General features: G+C 37.3%; 1 protein-coding gene across 4 annotated transcripts in view; it reads left to right on the top strand.

The window, feature by feature from the left end:
• pex5la (peroxisomal biogenesis factor 5-like a) overlaps positions 1 to 20,521 on the top strand; it is an 82,594-nt gene extending 62,073 nt beyond the window's left edge. For all 4 annotated transcript variants that reach the window (XM_081606357.1, XM_081606358.1, XM_081606360.1 and 1 more), the window contains 6 exons: positions 285 to 428; positions 2,662 to 2,732; positions 4,530 to 4,748; positions 6,466 to 6,631; positions 11,462 to 11,619; positions 13,924 to 20,521. In XM_081606357.1, the coding sequence (XP_081462483.1) occupies positions 285 to 428; positions 2,662 to 2,732; positions 4,530 to 4,748; positions 6,466 to 6,631; positions 11,462 to 11,619; positions 13,924 to 14,125 (960 nt within the window). In that variant the 3' untranslated portion in view covers positions 14,126 to 20,521. The remainder of the gene's footprint in view (positions 1 to 284; positions 429 to 2,661; positions 2,733 to 4,529; positions 4,749 to 6,465; positions 6,632 to 11,461; positions 11,620 to 13,923) is intronic.
• The last annotated feature ends 944 nt before the right edge of the window (positions 20,522 to 21,465 follow it).

The raw sequence follows: 21,465 nt of genomic DNA, 5'->3' as shown, positions 1-21,465 counted from the left end.
TCATCAAGGACAAATGCATGTAAAAGAGTAGGTTCATCCAAGTTGAAAAAATAAAAATAAAAAATGCAAGGTTTAACATTTGAAGAGAACAGTCGAACCCAAAGGAGCTCCTCACGGGTTTGATGTGAAGCAGAAAGGGTGGGGGAAAAATCAATGCCTCCTGTTGGAGCTTTACTTAAAAATCAACAGCACAGGATCGCTGCATTGGTGTGCATTTTCATGTGAAGGGGAAAAACTGACATTGCCTCTGCCCCTGTTTTTGTTGTTTTCTCCTCTGATGACAGGGTTACTACTTCCACACAGATAATCCTTATAAGGACTTGCCTAATGCATTTGAGGAGGGACTGAAGAAATCTCGCGAGGGAGACTTGCCAAACGCTGTGCTTTTGCTCGAAGCAGCCGTCTTGCAGGACCCTCAGGATTCAGAGGTGAATTCATTTAGCACACAATACAATACACACACGCGCGCACACACACACACCTTGGTATGTGGTTTGTTTGCTCTTTGCCCTATTTGACTACCAAAGTTAACCATATGCATGCGTTCATATTTACGCATGCATTTTTATCGGAGAAGGAGGGAACATTTATTGCACTGATTGCGAGAAACACTGCAGCCAGCACCTGGATAAGCTGCGTACCTTAATCACAGTCCAACCCCACCTTCTCCACCTCATGCGGTGAGAAGCTGCATAGAAAGAGCGCCTGCCTGACCACAGGCTGTGTGAAGCTGATTTAGCAGACAGCATCCACAGGCCTGACGCTGATTGCCTGCAGCAGGAGTATTTACTGTAGCTCACAACTTGCTCCTCATCAGGGCTTCCATTTGCTCAACGAGCTGAATAATAGCTCATTCTAGTATATTTTTAAATCTTCCTCTTTTTACTAAAAGAGTGACCTCTTTGCAAGCTCAAAGAGCAAAGCCGTCACACAGAGTGCTTTCAGAGTCCCCTGGAACGTGCAGAAATGTGCCCGTTACTCCAAGGAGAGGATTATCCTGGGGTGTATGGAACTAATACGATTCCCAAATTCCTCATAGGGTGCTTAGTGGCTTATTGCCCCACCGTGAATCATTCAGAAATAATTTTGTCGTTTCCAAGAGTCAAGCAAAACGGCATCGTCAGAGATTACCTTCAAAATAAGTTAATGAACGTACCATTAAGTTATAGTTTTTAGATTCCAGTTTGTTAAACATGTTTAGTCATTTTCTTACTACTTAGCAATCATCTGCAGTCTCTGTGTGTTTGTGTTTTGATTATGTCTGTCACATAAAATCCCACTCATGTGACAAAGTGCGAAAACATTCAAAGGGTGTGAATATGTTTGCAAGGCATTGTAGTTATTAACCATTTCTCCTTTAAAAATATGAGAACAGTAAAGAACATGAACCTGTTTCTGGAAGACAAGACATTTAAATGGAAATAAAATTAGTGCTGCTGTTGAAGGGTTTAGTTTCCGCCCTGACAAAATCACTGAGGTCATACGAAAATGAGCAATTTTAGTCAGACATATATAAAAAATAAAAAAACCCTCAAACTTATCTTTGAACGTTAAATCTTTTTCTTGTTGCTAAATTAAAGAGCAGAATAAAGTTTTCTTGTAAAATGAGTTACTACCTCAGCTCTTCAGGAACTGGTACAAGTCCTGTTTAGCTATATAGGATCATATACAATCCCTGAAATTTGCCTAAGAAGTTATTATACTCATATTTCTTAGGGAGTTAGAAGCCAAAGCTGATCTCATCTGTCGGTCTATGGCTGATTAATTTGGCTGGCTCTCTTCCTTGACTTTGCAAACATTAGGCCTCGGTAAAAGAAAACTGCCAACACAGCAATTTGTATGTACAGCTGTAATACCAAAGTGCTTTATTTTTCCAAGGTAGATATAGACACTGAATGCAAATCATCTTATTTATCTTTACAGTTTCCTGAAACACAAACTGTCATCAGATTTTTGCATTCATGGCATTTTTTGCACTTCTGGTTTGTTTCTCTATAAGTTTTGAAGTAATCAATTACTTTTCATTCTTCTTAGTTCAAATTTAAGGCATCCTTTGGTTAATTTGAGCAGTTTGATTAAATGTATTTGCTCTGGTTTTGCTATTACACCATTTTCCACATCTTGTAGTTTGTTAAAGTAAATGTGATGTCTGCTTTTTGTTCATCACATTTGGGAGAAAAAAAAAAACAGGCAACAAGGCAAAATTATTTCTGAACTGAGAAAATTAGGATCCATCATTCAAAGGACAAAGATTCTTATCTTTGATCCACTGAAGATTTGGTGCTTGTGTAATTGCTTTTATTACCTACATGGTTAAAAACGTTCACAAAAAGATTTAATTGGCTTATAGGCATTTACCTAATCAAGATTTTAAACAATTAATTACCCAAATGAGATGGGGGAATGGACTTGGGAAGCTAAAATAATCAAACAAATAAATTAAAGGTACATTTCTTCAACTAAGAGGAACAAAATGCTCAGCTGTGGTCGTTGATAAGCTCGCAGCTCATGTAAGCCAGTTGATCTGCAGGGCCAGCATCAGTCGCTGTGTGACAGATCTCTGTTTTTTATTCCTTCTGTGTTTGACCCCCCCTGAGAAGACACACTGTGGTTTTTCCTTCCTGCTATTTACTGATGTCTGTATTCTCTGTTTCCCTACAGGCCTGGCAAGTCTTAGGGACAACACAGGCAGAAAATGAAAATGAGCAGGCGGCAATTGTCTCCCTCCAAAGGTAATGAGAAGCATCTGAGTTCGGTTCTGATTTAAAATCTAAAAATAACAGAAGAACCTGATTTCATATTTGCTTAGAGGTTTATACAAGCTTTCTGACAGTTTATGCACATACAACTGGAGTTAGAGATAAATGGGCACCAAGACCTTTGCAAAGCACCATAAATTGGATGGGTTTTTTTACATTCTGTCACATTTCAACTATACATTTAATGTATTTTCTTGATATTTTATGTGATAGACCAACACAAATAAGCACACAGATGGAAAGATGAAATATGTTTTCCAAATAATACTCAGAAAACTATGACGTGCATTTGTACTCAGCCTACCTGAGACAACACCGAATAGAGCCACCTACAATAAATACAATGAAAGATGAGGTTGTAACATGACAAAATGTAAGAAAGTATATGTGAATATCTTAGTAAGAAATGGATGTGTAGCCACAGTGCTAAAAAGCATAAGGCCTCCACTAGTTTCTACTGAATTGCCTTAAACCATATTGGAAGAACCATTTATGTAATTTTTTCCTATTCTTAAACTAGAGGAACCCTGCTTAGACTTTGATTGCAAAAGTCGGGGCTCTGACTGGATTCCTCAATAGGAGGTGGCCCAATTTCATTCACAACTCTGCCGAAGTCAGAAATTGCACCTTTCCCAGAGTTTGAACACTGACAAGTGAAGTAAAGATGCTGCTGAAGAGAAATAATCCATATTTTCCAAGTATTTTATCAATTTACTTTTTTGTCAGATGAGCAGATCATTTAGGTTCAAACTGAACTGATTAGAAAGCAGATCTATAGTTATTTTTCTGCCTCTAAAATAGTCTTCCTTGCAAATGAGCACCTTTCAAATTTCAGGTTGCTTGCTGGCTTCGTATTGACTTTGATTGTTATGTAATCACTCCATCTGTGAGGAGTAGTTTGGTCTGAAGTGAGATTAGATTTTTTTTTTTTCTGGCATTAATCCTGCTGTTGCTACACTGATCTTTATCAACTGGCAGCCATCACGTTGCTATTTTGCATCTAATTACAAAAACTTACAGTCTGAATAGTTTTTAGTTTTTAATCATTAAAGTTCTGCACAACACAAGCACTTGCTGTGCGTAGCTAAATAAGTTAAAACATGAATGATTAATTCCCAGACATGACAAGCATTTCTGTCCTTAACAAACCATAAAAAGTGTGAAGAAACACACAGACCTAGCTTTTTCTTTTCTTCAAAAAAAAAAAAAAACACATTTCTTTGAGTGTTTTTTGAATTCAAACATTGCATGTGTGCAAGCTTAGCCATGAACAGTTCCCAGCAGGAGGCTGGAATAATTTAGTTGGTCTGGGATTATGATGGTTTTAAGGAAGTTGGCAGATAAACTGCAGCAAATCAGGCTTGAATGTTGATGAAAGCCAAATCTTGTTTTGGCCTCTCACCTAGTCTCTTAACTAATCCAAGTCCTTCTTCCAACTCTATGGTCCACTTTCCTTTCCTCTTACAAAACCAACAATAGCTCTTCAGTGATGCAGTTTGAAGATATACCTGCAGTAACCACAGCAGAGACACTTCCTATCTCCTGCAACATCACCAAATGAGAGTTTGCATAAATGCAAAGTTAATTCAAATCAAGCAGGTGTGGGCAGCATGAAAAACCTGCTCCTCTGTGGAGAATGCAGGGCAAAAAGAGTCGCAGCTCATCCAGGCCTGATGTGCTTCTGCTTCAACCGGTCCCAATTAATGCTTGTCACATCTAAATTTCTCTTTGAAGTCCCACTTTACACCCGCTCTTCTTGTCTCTGTCCAGGTGTCTGGAGCTCCACCCTAACAACCTACCGGCCCTCATGGCTCTGGCCGTGAGCCTGACCAACACTGGCATGCGTCATGACGCCTGTGAGGCCCTGCTCCGCTGGTTGAAACACAATCCCAAGTACAAGAACCTGCTGAAGGCCAAGACCCATCTGATAGGCTCCCCCAACTCTCAGCGCAGAATGTCTTACGCTCTCAACGCGGGCCGACACGAAAGGTAGAGAACCTGACCTGATCCAACATGGATAGTCCTAAAAGTGACAGGCAGCAGCACTCTTTGATACTATGGTCTTTCTTTGTTGGCTAAATAGCTCTGAGGAGAGTTTCATTTTTTTTAAATTGTCTTTTTTCTTTATTCTATTCCTAATTTACTTATTTAAATGAGGACCTTATTTCCCCCGCTTGTTGTTTATTGTGTAAAAGAAAAATAGTTGGCCTAATGTCTTATTGATTTATCTTCTAATTAGCTTCAGGATTAATAAACAATTAATGCATGAATAAATTAACATATTTATGAAATAATAAATATTGATTCACTTTATTCAATTAAAATATTTAGACATATCGAAGCAATTACAGAAGCAGATATAAATATGTAAAGTTGAGAATCCTCACATCACTGAGGAAACGGCAAAAAGAGAATGACTAACAATCTGCTGTGATCAATAATATAATTATCTGCACATTTTTAGTTTTCTAGTTTTAATAGGCAAAACAGTGCTGAATATCAATGTGAGGATCAACCTTTTTAATCATACTTTTTCACATTTCAGAACTTTTATTTGTTTAGGTTTATGTCGGGGTTTTCTGTTTGGTTATTATAGAAATGAACGGTTTTAAATGTAACCATATTTCACAGAAAATTACTGCTTCTCAGATCTTGGAATAAGCCTGTCCCTTTTCTTAATTGCTGTTTATTTTTGACCAGTCTAAATTCATAAAGAAAACAGCAGAACTTGTGAAAAACATCAAAAACTGCAACAATGATTAAGGCAAGGCTCAGTCCAGCTTTTTAAAAAGCATTTGTTTTCAAATGTTCCAAGATATCCAGGCTGATAAATTAAACATTTTAGTTCACCTCCATGGCCAGATGTGTATAAAATCCAGCAGCTATGTGTGCAGACAGCTTCTATAAACAGGTGTGAGAGAATGAGTTGGTTTACGTCTCCCAGTGGCCTCACCTGTATTTACAGATCATGCCTCAGTCAGAATATCATCTTGATTCGATGCCTCAGAGTCCAACTGTAAAAATAATAATAATAATAATAATAATTCATCCATTTTCTTACACCCTTGTCCCTCAGTGGGGTCGGGAGGGTTGCTGGTGCCCATCTCCAGCTAGCGCACCGGGCGAGAGGCGGGGTACACCCTGGACAGGTCACCAGTCTGTCGCAGGGCAACACAGAGACACACAGGACACACAGGACACACAACCATGCACACACACATTCACACCTAGGGACAATTTGGAGAGGCTAATTAACCTGACAGTCATGTTTTTGGACTGTGGGAGGAAACCGGAGTACCTGGAGAAAACCCACACATGCACAGGGAGAACATGTAAACTCCATGCAGAACGACCGGTGCCGGGAATCAAACCCAGAACCTTCTTGCTACAAGGCAACAGCTCTACCAACTGCGCCACTGTGCTGCCCAACAATAATAATAATAATAATAATAATAATAATAATAATAATAATAATAATAATAATAATAATAATGACAAGTTGTGCTTTTAGTTGTTCCTATTAAATTTATCGGTTTATGAATGAAAGTTCCCACATTGTACAGCAGAGCTTTACAGACTTCACAGCGCTCACTCAGCAGCTGCAGCTCTAAGTCACACTACTCCTGATCCCTGTATGTGTGCGTGTGTGTGCATGCGCGTGTGTGCGTGCGTGTGTGTGTGTGTTTCTGCTCGTGTGTGTTCTCAGCTCACTGCTGCCAGAGGTCAAGGAGCTCTTCCTGGAAGCAGCTCAGAACAACTCGGACAGCGTTGACCCGGATTTACAGACAGGCCTTGGGGTCCTCTACAACCTCAGCGGAGAGTTCAACAAAGCTGTAGAGGCTTTCAATACGGCCCTGTCAGTCCGGCCTGAGGTAGGAAACCCCTCCGAGGCTTTCTCTCGCTCAATCTGATAGAAAATATGCAGACTAAACAGAACCAAACTCTCAAAATGTCCTTTGCTTGTTGTCGCCTGAAAGGCATATTTTCACTGCACCAGTTAAATGTTACATTACATTTTTTTTATTGTTTTATTATATTTAAACATATATTTACAGCTCTGGGAAAAATTAAAGAGCCCACTGCACTGAACCCCACTGAAAACCTCATCATTATTCCACCAGTTGATTTCTGAACTCATCCTGAGTTAAAACATTAGTATTGTTGTTTCTAAATGAATATGAACTTGTCTTCTTTGCATTATTTGAGGTCTGAAAGCACTGCATCTTTTTCGTTATTTTGACCATTTCTCATTTTCTGCTAATAAATACTAAATTTTTGCTTGGTATTTCGGAGACTGCGACAGACTGACGACCTGTCCAGGGTGACCCCGCCTCTCGCCCGGAACGTTAGCTGGAGTTAACCCTCCTGACCCCACTAAGGGACAAGGGTGTAAAGAAAATGGATGGATGGATGGATGGATGGACGGATGGACGGACGGACGGACGGACGGACGGACGGACGGACGGACGGACGGACGGACGGACGGACGGACGGACGGACGGACGGACGGACGGACGGACGGACGGACGGATGGAATTTCGTTTTATAAATTTTATAAATTACATTTCCGTAATTTATAAAATAAAAGAATAATGTTCCTTTTACTCAAACATATACCTATAAAAAGTAAAATCAGAGAAACTGGTCATTTTAAGTGGTTTCTTTATTTTGTCTGGAGCTGCTTTTATAACATAAAACAACAATATTGACCAATACTTATGGGATAAAGTTTCTGTTGACAGTAGGTAGAAGATAAAGGGACACAAAGTTCAACTCTAGTTCATATTTCAACATTTCTGGAATAAATGGCTCATATTGAGGTTTTCGGGAGATTTTATCCATGTAGTGTGAAAATAATTATGAAAAGGAGCAACTAACTACAGTGTTTTCACACTGTTTGCTGCTTTACTGTTGGCATTTCTTTTCTTCTCTTAAATTTCCGTTTTTAATTCAAAAACCAAGTAAATGTCTAAGAAAGGAGACCAAAATACAGCTTGCAGTAATTAAAATAACACTTTGGCAAGCAGTTCCTGACTTTATAAACACATTTCTACTTGTTGCTTGATTTGACTTTTTTATACCAGAACTTGTACATTTCAGAATATGTGTAGCTCAAAGTTACGTCGTTGGCTGGATGTGGAGCTGCATTTGAATAAGCTGGAGCACATACTGCGGTGTCTGAGGAAAGGAGTCTTTGTACTCGCTGGGTGGTTCTGATATCTTTCTTCAGCAGTTTGTCCAAAATAGTTCTGACGTTTGTTCCTCTGTGCACAGTAAAATCTACCTAGCAAAAAGGAGATGAAATTGCCTGCAGCTTCAGAGACTCCAGATGGAGCAACCTAAGGAGTGTATTGAGTGAGATACAAACACCGCAAAAGCTGTAAAAAAAAAAAAAAAGGTTATCTAACATTGAGCTGGATTAAATCTACATAGGCAGTGTGATTTCACACAATGTGCAGTTTTAAAGAAAAAAAATATGTCTGTAGAACTTGATATAAACTGATAGCCCTGTCCGGTCTTCTACGTACAAAGAGGTTTTGTTGATGCGCCACGGATGAGTAAATTAGTGCACATTTAGTGAACTGTCTCTTACACAGTTTTGCAGCTGAAAGTAATCAGGCTAAGAGCCAGAGGTATCTCTGAGTCATGTTGGCATGAGATTGTGACTATAATCTTCTGATGGTCTTCTTTAACAGTAAACATTTCATTTCATAGATTTAATTGAAATGTGCTTTTTTTGTGTGTTAAATCTCAAAACTATAGTACAATAAATTGTCTATACATTTTGTTATGTTCTGTCCACAAAAAAGAGTTTACCTCTAAAGAAAATAAAAATAAAAATCACTGACAGAGTGGGAAAGGAGAGCATTCGTGAGAAAATCCGTTCATGGTAAATCTGGAGGAGCTGCAGAGGTCTTAAGCTCAGGTGGGAGAATCTGTTGACAAGATAACTATTGTTCTCTCAGTGTGCACTCCACAAATGTGGCATTTACTAAAGAGTGACAAGAAAAAAACGTATTGTCAAAGGAAAGCCACTAGTAGACCCATTTGGATTGTGAACAAGCCATTGAGGAAAAACAGCAAACATGTGGAAAAAGGCTCTTTGGACAAGCAAAATGTTGCCTTTTCACCTTTTTTGAGGCAGAAAAAGAATGCTGCAAATTACCTGAAGCAAACAGTAAAACATGGCAGTGGGGATATTTTTCTTCAGCAGCAGGGAAACTGCTCAGAGTTGTTCATTTTTTTGGGAAGAAATCCTGTTTGGTGCTGCAAAAGACTTAAAACTGGAAGTGAAGGATATTTACATAGAAGAATAAAAACACCAATTTTACAGTCAGAGCTTCTGGTTAATTGTTTTGATTAAAGTATATTCATCAATAGCATTTTTAAAGACCAAAAATGCTATTGATGATATAAAAAAAATGTATAAATAATTTTACATCTAAAGATGAGACTGTGATATTTAAGTGTCATGAAATGTGGAAATAATTTGGTGTTTGGAGATTTAAATGTTTATATGTTATGAGAATGAGAGGGGCAGGAAATCATAAGATCTTGTATCTTCTACCTACTACTTTTCGAACAGATAATGTAAAATTGCATGCCAATTGGGCACAATAATTTGTTTTATTTTTCTTGCTTGCTTTTACTCTTGTCTGTCCAAAATAAATAAATAAATAAATATGTTAAATTGTCTTAATCAAAGTCTAGGTCAAAATAAAATCAAGAATCTGAGCACAATATTTGAAAAGTGATGTTTGCGGATACTCACATCCAATCTGACGGAGTTTAATCTATGTGGCGAAGAAGCATAGTTAAAATGTCAGTCTCCGAAGGTAAATCAGAAATAGAGACACATTTGTAGCTGCAATTGCAGCAAAAGAGAATTTTACAAAATATGTAATCAGGAGGACAAATGCAAATGGCCATAATATGATTCTGTTAAGGCTTAAGGCAGAACATCTAGTCGGCACAAGCAAAGAACTAAAATCTGTCTTTTTCTGACATAAAGATTCACAATCAGCATTTAAAGCAGAAGTTTTAAGTGTGCATTACCAAAATCAAAGTCTTACTACCCAATAGTGTTTGTTTTTTTTCACAATTTAAACAGTTTTATTTTACCTTGTGCCTAAAAACTTGGCTCCCTTTCCATCATGCTCATGTTCTCAGATTTGTGTCAACAGACACGATATCTGAATGGTAAATGGCCTTCATTTGTATAGCGTTTTATAAAGTCCAAGGACTCCAAAGCACTTTACACTACTTTCACTCATTCATTCATTCATTCATTCATTCATTCATTCATTCATTCATTCATTCATTCATTCATTCATTCATTCATTCATTCATGCATCCATTCACCCATTCACCTGCTAATGTTGTTGAGCTACTGGATCGTAGCCTCAGTTGCCCTGGAGCAGACTGTCAGAATCAAAACACTTTACAAAAAAATCATTTCAGTTCAATCATTGATTCTAGTTATCAAACAGTTTGAATAATTTTGATACATTCTGTGTTTCCCATTGGGCTGCGCTGCATCGTTAGAGTCCTATTTATTCAATTAATAATGCAGTCTGCAGGATCATCAGAAGAGCTGATCAAATATGGATCCATCAATCGGACTTTCATCTCAGCTCCCGCAGAAATGAAGTCTGCATGGACCAATGCAGCGAGATTCTCTCAAATAAATGCATGTTTGAAAATGGTTTCAGACTAGAGATTCCCAGAATAAAGCACAAGAAAAACGGATTTATATGCATCTACATGAATACTTTACAGTCAGTTCAGATTCTGAGAGCAGATTCAGAGATGTAAGAGATTCATAAGCTAACATGAGTAAAATAAATGCAAACAATCTTACCAGGGGGAGTAAATGTGTGCAAACATCAAAAACATTCTGACCCTGAAAAACCTTGAAGCTGATTGAAGATAGATATAGATTTTTATTCAAGATCAAGACGTAGTGTATAATCGCCCTACAATAAATGCTAACATAAATGCATATTCTTTTCAGCACAAAGTAAATATATGTGGAAAAAAAATGTATTCAAAATCGACTGCATTTACAAACTTTTTTCCTCCGTCTGCATCAGACAGATCGGTCAATCTCCACCCTTCCCTTTCTCAGGCCGGCATGACTATTATTGTTAAATCCAGTCTCCCATATTTGACTTGCTAATTTCTGCTCCCCCGCTGAAAAGACAAAGAAAACAGCACTGAAAACAAAAGGCGGATAATTATAGCCTGCTGCTTGGCTTAGCCAGAGATGAAGGACCCCAGTTCTGTACCAGACCACTGACCTCTGAATGAGCCTGTGAGCCTGCAGGTGGGAAACAGCGACAAGGACGTCCAGCGTGATGTAACTCTGCTTTCATTAAACTAACCTTGTCGGACTACTTTTGTATCCAAAATCTGTGCACAGTTGTTCAAAATAGGTTCTTGTTGTTGGGCGCTTGTGGAAAACTGATCATAATTGTTGATAAAACAGTAATTTGTTCTGCAGACATCAAAATGAACAACCACCCATGAATACTTGAGACAACAAAAACTACTTCAACTACTAAACTAATGTAAAAAAAAAAGAAAAAAATGGGGTGGGGTATTAGTGATTTAATAATCGTCCAAAAACATAGTTCAAAATTAAAAGAATAAAATATATTTGAGTATTTTTTCATCACCTCAGTGCTCTTCCTCCATCGCAGGACTATTTGCTGTGGAATCGCCTTGGAGCCACATTAGCGAACGGAGACCGGAGCGAAGAGGCGGTGGAGGCTTACACGCGAGCCCTCGAGCTGCATCCAGGGTTCATCAGGTCCCGCTACAACCTGGGCATCAGCTGCATCAACCTGGGGGCCCACAGGTGAGTCACCTCAGGCTGTGTGACAGAGAACAAATGAACATGTCCTGGTTTTATGCAGTGGAGCACATACAACATGCAGCAGAACCCAGAAGAAATGTAAGAATGACATCCGATTACACTTTTCTCATGTTTGCTCCTTGGAGATAATCTTACTTTTTTCTCAATGTCTAATTGGCTAAATGTCTACATTCTTAAACACTTTTTCCAGACAAATTAAGAAGATTTACAATAACAAAATGTAAAAAGTATGGATAAACGTTTCTTCCAAGATGCAGGATCACAAATTGTCAATCAACTACAGATAAATTAGCCTGCAAATACCAGCATTAAACATCTTAATTATGACAACAAGCTTTGACAGTGTTTGATAAGGTAACTTCTACAAACCTTGCTGTCATAAATTATACCATGATGATACTATATTGATCGTCTCTGAGTATTTAATGGATATTCCAGTGACATCTCTCCAAAACGTTAAATTTCTTTCAATAACAGCAGAAAGGTTCAGTCAGCCATATTTTAATTCCTGAAAGCAATGAGTGTTTTATAGTTTTGACGTAGAGACATACACAACTGACTAAAAATGAGGAACCATTCTCATGGATGAAAATTTAATGCTCTTGTAATGTGGAACCAAATTTCAGCCATAGAAAAAAAATAGTATCTTTTGAGAAGCTGTAAAACACATTTGATTAACCACAACTTAGATTTAGCTACTAAATAGTTGATTGTCTTTAGTATGATTACTGTTCTTATTTATTTTTGTTAGAAACGAGCAGCACAGTTAGTCGCCAAGCAGTCAGGCAGGAGCTGAACAAACTGTTTCCAGGATTATAGCAAAGAAAAAAGTCAAACACTTGGCTTGGTGAGGAGAAGCAGTGACCTTTAGCACTTTGAGAGCAATTTATCTTCATGGTGCGAAGCTGCAAATAACACTCTTACAAAGGTTGAGAGTCTGCTTAAGCCATCGATAACAACCAGAGTTTAGGTCTTTTGTCCATCACTGAGCTGAGTTATATGTATTTTAATATGGGTTGTTCAAATCTGATTAATCCCAGTACACCAACAAATGGCCAGTTTGCTAAACCTCTGACAGTTTGTATATATTAAGGTCTGAACTTTTTTTTCTCCTGTTAATATTAAGACATAGATAAAAACAGAATTAAAATGACAAATAAAATACCAGCACAGAGCAACAGAAACGTATAAATGTGGAGAAAAGCGAACGTCATGCTGTCTACATAATCCTGTCTGGAACAAAACAACTGGTACATCAGTTTGTATGCACAGCCTCGCAAAATCATTGATTTCCTTTGATTTCTGTCAGACTTCAATGTGTTTTATTGTTGTTTTATGTAACTAAATAATATTTTACTGCATCTACAGTTGTAAGGTTTACTGCTGTATTTCCCTCCAAGGTTTCCATGTCTAGACAGTGATTTTGCTCATCCTACTTTGACAAATAGATCTTGCTCATTATGATCTATTTAATGAGATTAGCTTACTCTTTTCTCAACTTAGAGAAAAGAGTAAGTTCTGACCTTTGTCTGGGCCAAGCCAAGACACAAATACAGCTGGGTCAAACTTATTCTGCTGCAGCTCCTTCTGAAAGTTGAGGATCTACCGATGTTGTCCAGCTTCTATGCTCCTGCTGAAGAATAGCAGTCCCATAGCATGACGCCACCTCTGCTATGTTGCATTGTGGGAATGGTGTGCTCAAGATTACCTTGGACCGGAAAATAAACTTTTGATCTCAAGTGAATGGAGCAGCTTCTTGTTGCAAAACAAAAACAAGACTTTGTGTTGCTTTGTTTCAACGATGTGTTTTTTTCTTTCCATTGATCCATGAGTTTTACCTAAAACTGCTTCTGTAGTTCTTGATCTTTGTGAAACTGTTAACAAAAAATTCCCAAACAAATTTCTGAGATCTTCTCAGAACTATTTATGCAGAGATGAAATAAGGTGAATTTTAAAGGTAGCAGCTGATTCTGTTATATGACAGGCTGTTAGAAGAAAGAGGGTTGAATACAAACTTTTACATTTATATTTGTACAAAATGTGGAAAATTTTAAGGCAAATTAATATTTTATGCAAGGCACCATATATGGTTATTCAGGTAACTAATCTCAGAGACCTGCTTTTGATCATGCTAGTGTGACAAGCTAGAGATCACATCCTATTTAAACAATAGGATGTTTAAATTTTGGACATTTATTTCTAACTTTTTCAGAAAATGTAACAAACCAGACATAAACTCTGACAGTTTACACTGCACGAAGTGACTTGTCCGTTTTGTTTCCCCAGAGAGGCAGCCAGTAACTTCCTGACGGCTTTAAGTCTCCAGAGGAAAAGCCAGAGCGGTCAGCAGTCCCATCAGGTGATGTCTGGCAACATCTGGGCAGCTCTGAGGATAGCTTTATCTATGATGGACCAACCCGAACTCTTCCAGGCCGCAAACATTGGCGATCTGGATCTCCTGATGAGGGCCTTTAACTTGGACTTTTGAGTAATCGACGGAGTGCGCTCTGTCATTTGTTCTCTGATCTCTGGCCAGAAGCCAAAAGCCCAAAGTGCACACGGTTTGAGTTAACACACCGGCGTGTGTGTTTAGTTTCTGCATATCAAAATGAACTGAAAAGGTCAAACCCTGTCATGTCCTTCTTGCCCTAAATTTCTTGAGAGCAGTTCGGAGGGCCGCTTCTTCCAGGGGTTCGGATGGACTGCTTAGCGATGGAATTTGCACTGCAATTTGTGATTTCCCTAAAGAGCACAAGGACGGGCGAAGATTGTATGAGCAATGCCTTAGAGGATGCATCAATTAAAAACTGACTCATGCAGTGGAACAGAGGTGAGCCAGGAGTGACAGCCAGATTTAAAACTCCCACAGAGGAACCCTCACAAGCCATTTGCAGCAGAAAAGATGAGGTTTTGAGAGGAAGATGTGTTGACTCAGGACTGCCTCTCCCTCTCTCTGACGGATGGATCCAGTGAGCCGAACAATAAAGGCTGCACCTTGTAACCCCGGAGCTCTATATTGTCTTCCTGGCTTCATCTCCCCCTCTGTCAATGGAGACTTATTACTCTGCATCAAAAAAACAAAACAAAACAAAAAAACACAATAAACATTTTCAGAAATGGAGAGATTAACATACTTATAGAAGTTTTCCCTTTGCACTTTTAGATGACTTCCTCTATGGAATGCGCAACCCAGGTTGTAAAGCCTTACTGAGATGCATGCGTCCAACGTTATTTATTTACACTATTTTTATGGTGACAAGGAACAAAATATATCGAAGCCATTTTCAGACCAGTTTAAATTTCTTAACGTAAGTGCTGTTCTTAGAACCTGTACGACTTCTGATCCGCTAATCTCAGTTCAGTTGTTTATATATTTATGCAGCTCGTGTGTAATATTTGTTGCTTTAATGCTGACTGGCTGGAGGAATGCACACAGTGAGAGGGTAGTATTGATTTGAATCGTGTTTTTTTTGTTGTTTTTTTTACCTTTCTTAGAGGGAAAAGTGGTTGTATTTGTAAAAACGTCTCATCTCAGAGGCCCCTACAAAGAAAACCGCCTAATTTTTATTTATGCTGACTGTATTCATTTCAATACAACATACTAACATTAGATTAAAAGATGTGTATTTGCAAGCCAGGACCCAAGACAGCAGCTTGATGAATTTCCTTAATGTAGTCATTTGTATCTTTGCTGCTCCTTCTCCGGCAGCGAAGCTCATTCATTTAATTAAATCAGTTATCCTCAGCCATCATGCATGTTTTCAATATTTATAGAGGCTTGCTTAGAGTTGCACACATTTCCTATAAAAGTAAAAACAGATTTTATAAATAAATAAATGCTATTCAGAAGATCGTTATACAGTATAAAATGCACTGATGCTCCTGCTTAAGATAAACCCTTTGCAGCACCTCTAAATATTTATGATTTTCATTTGTCAGCCTCCTTCTAGTCACAGTTTGAAAGTCACTGTGAGTTTAACGCCGTGCGGCAGCAGCGGCGGAGTGAATGATAGATTATCTGCTGTGCAGTACAGCTCACTTTGGTGTTTATCGGTCGTGTCCACAGTCCGGGTGTGCTGCAGAAAGCTTTTTTTTTTCCTTCTTCTTATTGTCGGCTCCTATGCAAAAGGTCATGTTTCATGTTTGTCCTCATCTGCCTCAGTGGAGCAAAGGGAAGTGTTGATTCTGTGTTTTGAATGAATGCTATCAGCGGGAACCAGAGACCAGAACCAGAACCATTCATCTTCCTAACAGGGCAGCTGGGATGACACACTCTGTGTTAGGAGGAGTGTTTTATCAGGCGGCTGGGGGAGAACAAACAGAAACCAGCTGAAGTGCGGCATTGACACTGTATGAATCTGCGACGTAATAATGCATCTGTGGCTGCAGCTGCACACACCAAATTCACAGCTGTAGACATTTTATTTTTCTTCTGTCAGCTCACTTTTCTCTTTGAGTTTCCACACTTGTCACATTACAGCCACAAACATTTGCTTATATGCAAACAAAATTGTGTATCGTTTTGAAGAGAAAGAAAACTGATATTTTTTTACAAATTCAAATGAAAAAAAGTGCAACATGCATTTGTCCTCAGGCCCCAGAAGTAATTTCAGTAAAAAATCCGTTTTTACAAAGATTGCAGTTGCAAGTCTTTTGGGCTTTTCTTTACCAGCTTTGAAAAGTTGCTAATTAGTCGGGTCGTCAGCAGCAATTTTTTAAGTCATGCCTCAGTTGATGATGCAGGCACAGACTTTGTCAGGGACATTCTAATTCATAAATGCTCTTAGCAAATCATTCCATGGTATCTTTGGTGGTAGGTCTTGCAGTTTTGTCATTTTTTTATGATTGTCTTGTATTTAGGCTCCTATTACTCTGAAGAAGCATCAACATATCTTGATCTTAAGTCTTTCTTTCATTGCAACTGGCTTGTTGCCACTTCTTCACAAAGACCAGTGCAACGTATGAATAGAGTCTCCAATCTGAGCGGTGAATCTCCTCTGGTCACCATGGCTGCTTTTCCGATCAATGCTCTCCCTTTCCGGCCAATGTGTTTTCAGGTGTCTGAATTGTTTTGCAGCTGGGTCAAATAATTCCCCATGAGATGTTCAAATCGTGGTATGTTGCTTAAAAACCTCACCCTACTTTTAACTTATTTGATGCGTTGCGTCGTCTCTAGGATGCCATTTGTTCACTAATGTTCTGTAACAAACCTCGAGGCCTTCACAGAACAGACGAATTTATATAGAGAAGCTACACACAGGTGAACTGGAACAAGTAAATATGTGAAATAGGGAATTAGAAAAAATGGTCTTATGTCGTGTTATTTTATTTGTGAAAACAACAAAAACTATTTATTATTTCCATTTGACTTCACGGTCATGCAGAACATTGTGTTTGTTGTTTGTCTTATATAATATGCGTACAATTTGATGAAGTCTGTGGCTGTACTGCAACAACTCCCAAAGATATTTGTTTTACTTTTGTTTTAGTTAAAAAGCCTTTGACAAGATGTTCAGTGGCCAAAAACACTTTTAAGAGGAAATCACTTGAGTTAGATATCATTTGCTCACAGTGACGTTTGCATTGCAATTGAAAATGAAACAAAATTGTTTCATTTCAAAGAGGCATATGAAATTCAGGTTGAATGTTTTATACTTTGCAAAAGTAGATTCTGGAAAGGCCTTACAGAAAATTAGGGGGAAAATGTATTCCTAACTTTATGTTGACAAAGGTTAGTACTCTCTTGGTAAGTTCAGTTTACTTATACTTAGAAACTCATTGTGTTCATATATTCATATATATATTTGAAAATAGCAACTAATTTAGGAGTAAAGAGGGAGTTTTTTCAACAGTTTCTGAAGCACCAACTATTATTCATTTTTGTTTTCATTTAATTAATGTGTAATCTCTTTTTCATCCCAAACCCAAATTATTCCCAACAACTAAACTCCCCTTCAACAACCTGCAATGTTAACATTTTGCTTTAATTATAGCTTTTCCTCATCAACACAGTGAAATCAACATGAGACATATTTTTTCCCTGCGCTTCGTTGCCCCAGTTTGCTTCAGCTTAGCTATAAAACAAAGACAACATTCTGGCATTTTGAGCGTTTTGTTTTTTTTTTTTCAGTTCAGAGCTAATTGGATTCTTAATGATACAAGCATGGGATTGCCACCAAATGCAATGGGCAAATTGAAACATCCTGTAAAATTAAATCAATTAACTTTTTTTTTAGCTCAGTCAATTAATGTATTGACTTGTAAGTTACTTTGTTATAAGATTAAGTTAAATACTAGTGATGGTCAACGGATGCTAGCTCCAGAAATGTTTCCACTTAAATCAAAAATATATATTTACAGATGTTATTTGTTATTTTCAGTTACATCTTCTGGAAATAATTATAATAGTCGAGCAGAAATGTCCCAAGAACACAACTACGATAGTCAGATGTCGCGTGTGCACGAGTGTTTCCTTCTGCACATGTTGTGTTTGGCTGCTAGATGAGCCTCTCTGTCCGTCTTCATCGTCTTCTTTGTAATAGCTTTACTTACTTTTAGAAAAGGAAAATATGCTCTTTGTAATCATTTTATACACACAACTTGTTTTCATTTGTCCTCTTTCTCAGCAGAACTGTAGAAAAACACAAAGTTTGGGAATTCTGTTCATTTTTCAGATCACATCTTGGGCCTTTACTTTTTTATTCTGTAACTTTAAAACAAAAAAAAGGAGAAAGCTTTAAGCTCTGCCCTTAAAGTCAAGATTTTTTGTAGAATTAGGTACCTCCTCAGGTGAACCGAAGTAGCTTAGCGCATGCTTCTGAGAAACATCATGAGGAGATAGCATGTTAATTATGGCACAGAATTATACCTTCATTTTAATGCATGTAGGTGCTTGCTTTTGCTATCACTAATATATGTAACATTTAGGCATATGAAGAGGCTCCCTTGCAATATTTCTACAATGTTCTGCAACCTTAGCATAAAACAAATATCTATATATTCAGTATTTATTCAACACACGGTATGTTTTATGGCATAAAAGAAGTGCAGAGCTGATGCAGAATAATGTGGATACAAAAAACATTTTCATAAAAATCTAGGCTTAGATTATTTCCCTGCAGCAGTAGATGATAATAGTTAATCCAATAAAATGTTTAAACTGCATCAGCGGATAACTGATGTAGGGAACCCAACCTATAAAACTTTGCTTTTTGCCTCCGTTGCTTTCATATCTTGCCATGTTTGTTGCCGTATCTAAAACCACTTTTTGCTTTTCTATAAAGTTTGCATGTTGCTTTCTCTGTGACCTCTTAGTGTAGGACAAGCACATCAGGACGATTACTTAATTTACTACTGTTATTTATTTTTTATTTTTCCTACTTATCTCTAGATTGTGGAAGCCAATTCCTGCCTCTCTGATGAAAAAACAAGTAAACTTGTATCTTGTTATACTGAAATGCCTTGAATCGGCTCTGTGACATTATAAAGAGAAGAGTGAAACAAGTTTGGCTTAATATAAAGAAATTGATGTTGCAACATCATGAAGTTATACTTCAGAAGTGATTTTATAAATCTAGTAATCCTTCCAGTTTTGGAAGAATCCCACAATGTAAAAAAATAACTGAATGTTAACCAGTTTGGCAGAGAAAAAAATAGTAATGATGAGATAAAAGTTTTTTTTTTTTTTCGTTCTTTTTCAAGACGACAGAAATGGGCTTCTCGGTTTGTCAATCCCTCTGGGAATAAAAGTTCAATTCTCTGCACCAATCTGCCACTGCCTCCAAGTGGCCAGATTTATTCGCTGATTTTAAGCAGAAAATAGGTTATACCATTTAGCTGTTGGAGCCACTTGAACCATTCTGCATGTTGTAGCATAGCATCACTAACATTATCTTGCTGAAACATTTAAGTAGCATTTATGTCAAATTTGTAGCACTAGTGCCTATGTGTGTCGTACATGGCATATTTTAGTTGCAATGCTCATGTGAAAGATTGTTTTATTTATTTATTTTATTTGTACAGACATTTTCTGGCATTTCTTTGTTTAACTGGAGATGAAATTACACTTTACGGTACCAGATGAGCAGGAAGCCACCAGTTGGAAAAACAAGGCAGATATGCAATACTGTGCCAGGGATTAGGGATTTAAAATTGTTCTACTAAATGTAAAGTAAAACTGCAAATCAATTTATTACGGATATTTGAAATAATTTTACATTCTCACATTTACAGCTGTAATCATTGTTGCTTATTCTACTTAGGAGATTCAATAACACTTTTAAACCCATCTGTTTATTCTTTTCACAGAAAGAACAAAAGTTCACACATGTAACTAGAATGAAATTAAATGTCCAGAAAGACATTTAAAAAAGCACCTACTTTAAGAAAGAATGCATTACAGTACAAGATTAAGTTATTTTTTTACCTTTATTAAATAATGCATTTTCTCATCTTTATTCTTTATTCTATATTTTATTAAGGCTCAAATGCATTTTGTGTCTTCATAGATGTAAAGAGTCTGTACTTTACAGATGTAATAATGTATTTGCTGGTTTTGTTGCGATGTAACGTTAAAGCATTTAAAAACGACTTAAAGCTGCCTGTAGGCCGGAGCTCATGAACGTCATTAACCCATTGCTGTTACTTTGTTGCAACATGTACAGTGATAGTTTGCTTTAGCGAATTTAATTGAAGCATCACATTTAAATAAAAACTATATTTTGATGATTGAAACTAGAAATTATATACTTTCTATACATGCATCCATTTATTAAACCACTTACTATAATGCTTGTTACTGAACTTGTATAACCACAAGGAAAGCATTAGCACCTTTAACAACAAAGTAGGGAAGTAATCTTTTAAAATAAACTGTTGTTATATATTTTCTGCTTGTCTGTCTTCTTTGGGATGCCTCAAGAATCTGTTCTCGGGCTACTTTTATCTAACATTATTTCATATCCGGCTATCGGTCTGAATGTCCTCCAGCTAAATGCAGAACAGACAGAAATCATGTGGGGTTAGAAAGCAACCACAGAGTTTTGATAGACTAACATCTGAGTTTCAATAAAATTCAACAAAAACAAACAAAAAAAACCCCAAAAAACAGTCTAGTACCATTTCAAGAACATCACCAGAAAATATGATTTCTTCAAGAAACAAGACTAAAAAACCTGGTTCAAGCTTTTCAGTTTGTTAATGTAATTGTGCAGAGACAGTACAGGTCACTAAATAATCTCTGGTAACACTTTATTTGAAGGCGTGTGTATAAGACTGACATGACACTGTTATAAACATAACAGTCATGAAGATGAAGGGGTTCTCATCAATGTTTACAACTGTTGTCATAAAGTCTCATTCTGTAAACAGTTATGCAAATTTGACAATTTTAATTAACTTTTAATGCAACTTAATGCAAAATAAGTGTCATTATTTGCCAAATAATCCAGAGTTTATAATTTTAATGGACCTTTAATGCAACTTTTTGTGCAACTTTGCATGAAAAGTGTCATTTACCAAATAATCCAGAGTTTACCATTTTAATGGACCTTTAATGCAATGTTGTGCAAGTGTTATCATTTTCTGAATGATACTTCATATCAACAGTCGTAAACATTCAAGAAAACTCCTTCATATTTCAAATAAAGCGTTACCTAATCTCTTAGGCAGCAGCAGTTTATTCAAAGTGCTGCAGCCAGAGTCCTGACCGACACTAGAAAATTGGATGACGACATCCGGTCCTTAAATTGCTGCACTGGTTCTCCATCAGTCAAATGGCTAGTGTTATTTGCCAGCCATATAGTTTTATTTTTTTATGTGATTATGTTA

Source organism: Poecilia reticulata, chromosome 4 (genome assembly GCF_904066995.2).
Source record: "Poecilia reticulata chromosome 4, P_reticulata-male-v2, whole genome shotgun sequence".
NCBI lineage: Eukaryota > Metazoa > Chordata > Actinopteri > Cyprinodontiformes > Poeciliidae > Poecilia > Poecilia reticulata.
The sequence above is the reverse complement of the archived record's forward strand: the minus strand, read 5'-3'. Positions and strand labels throughout refer to the sequence as shown.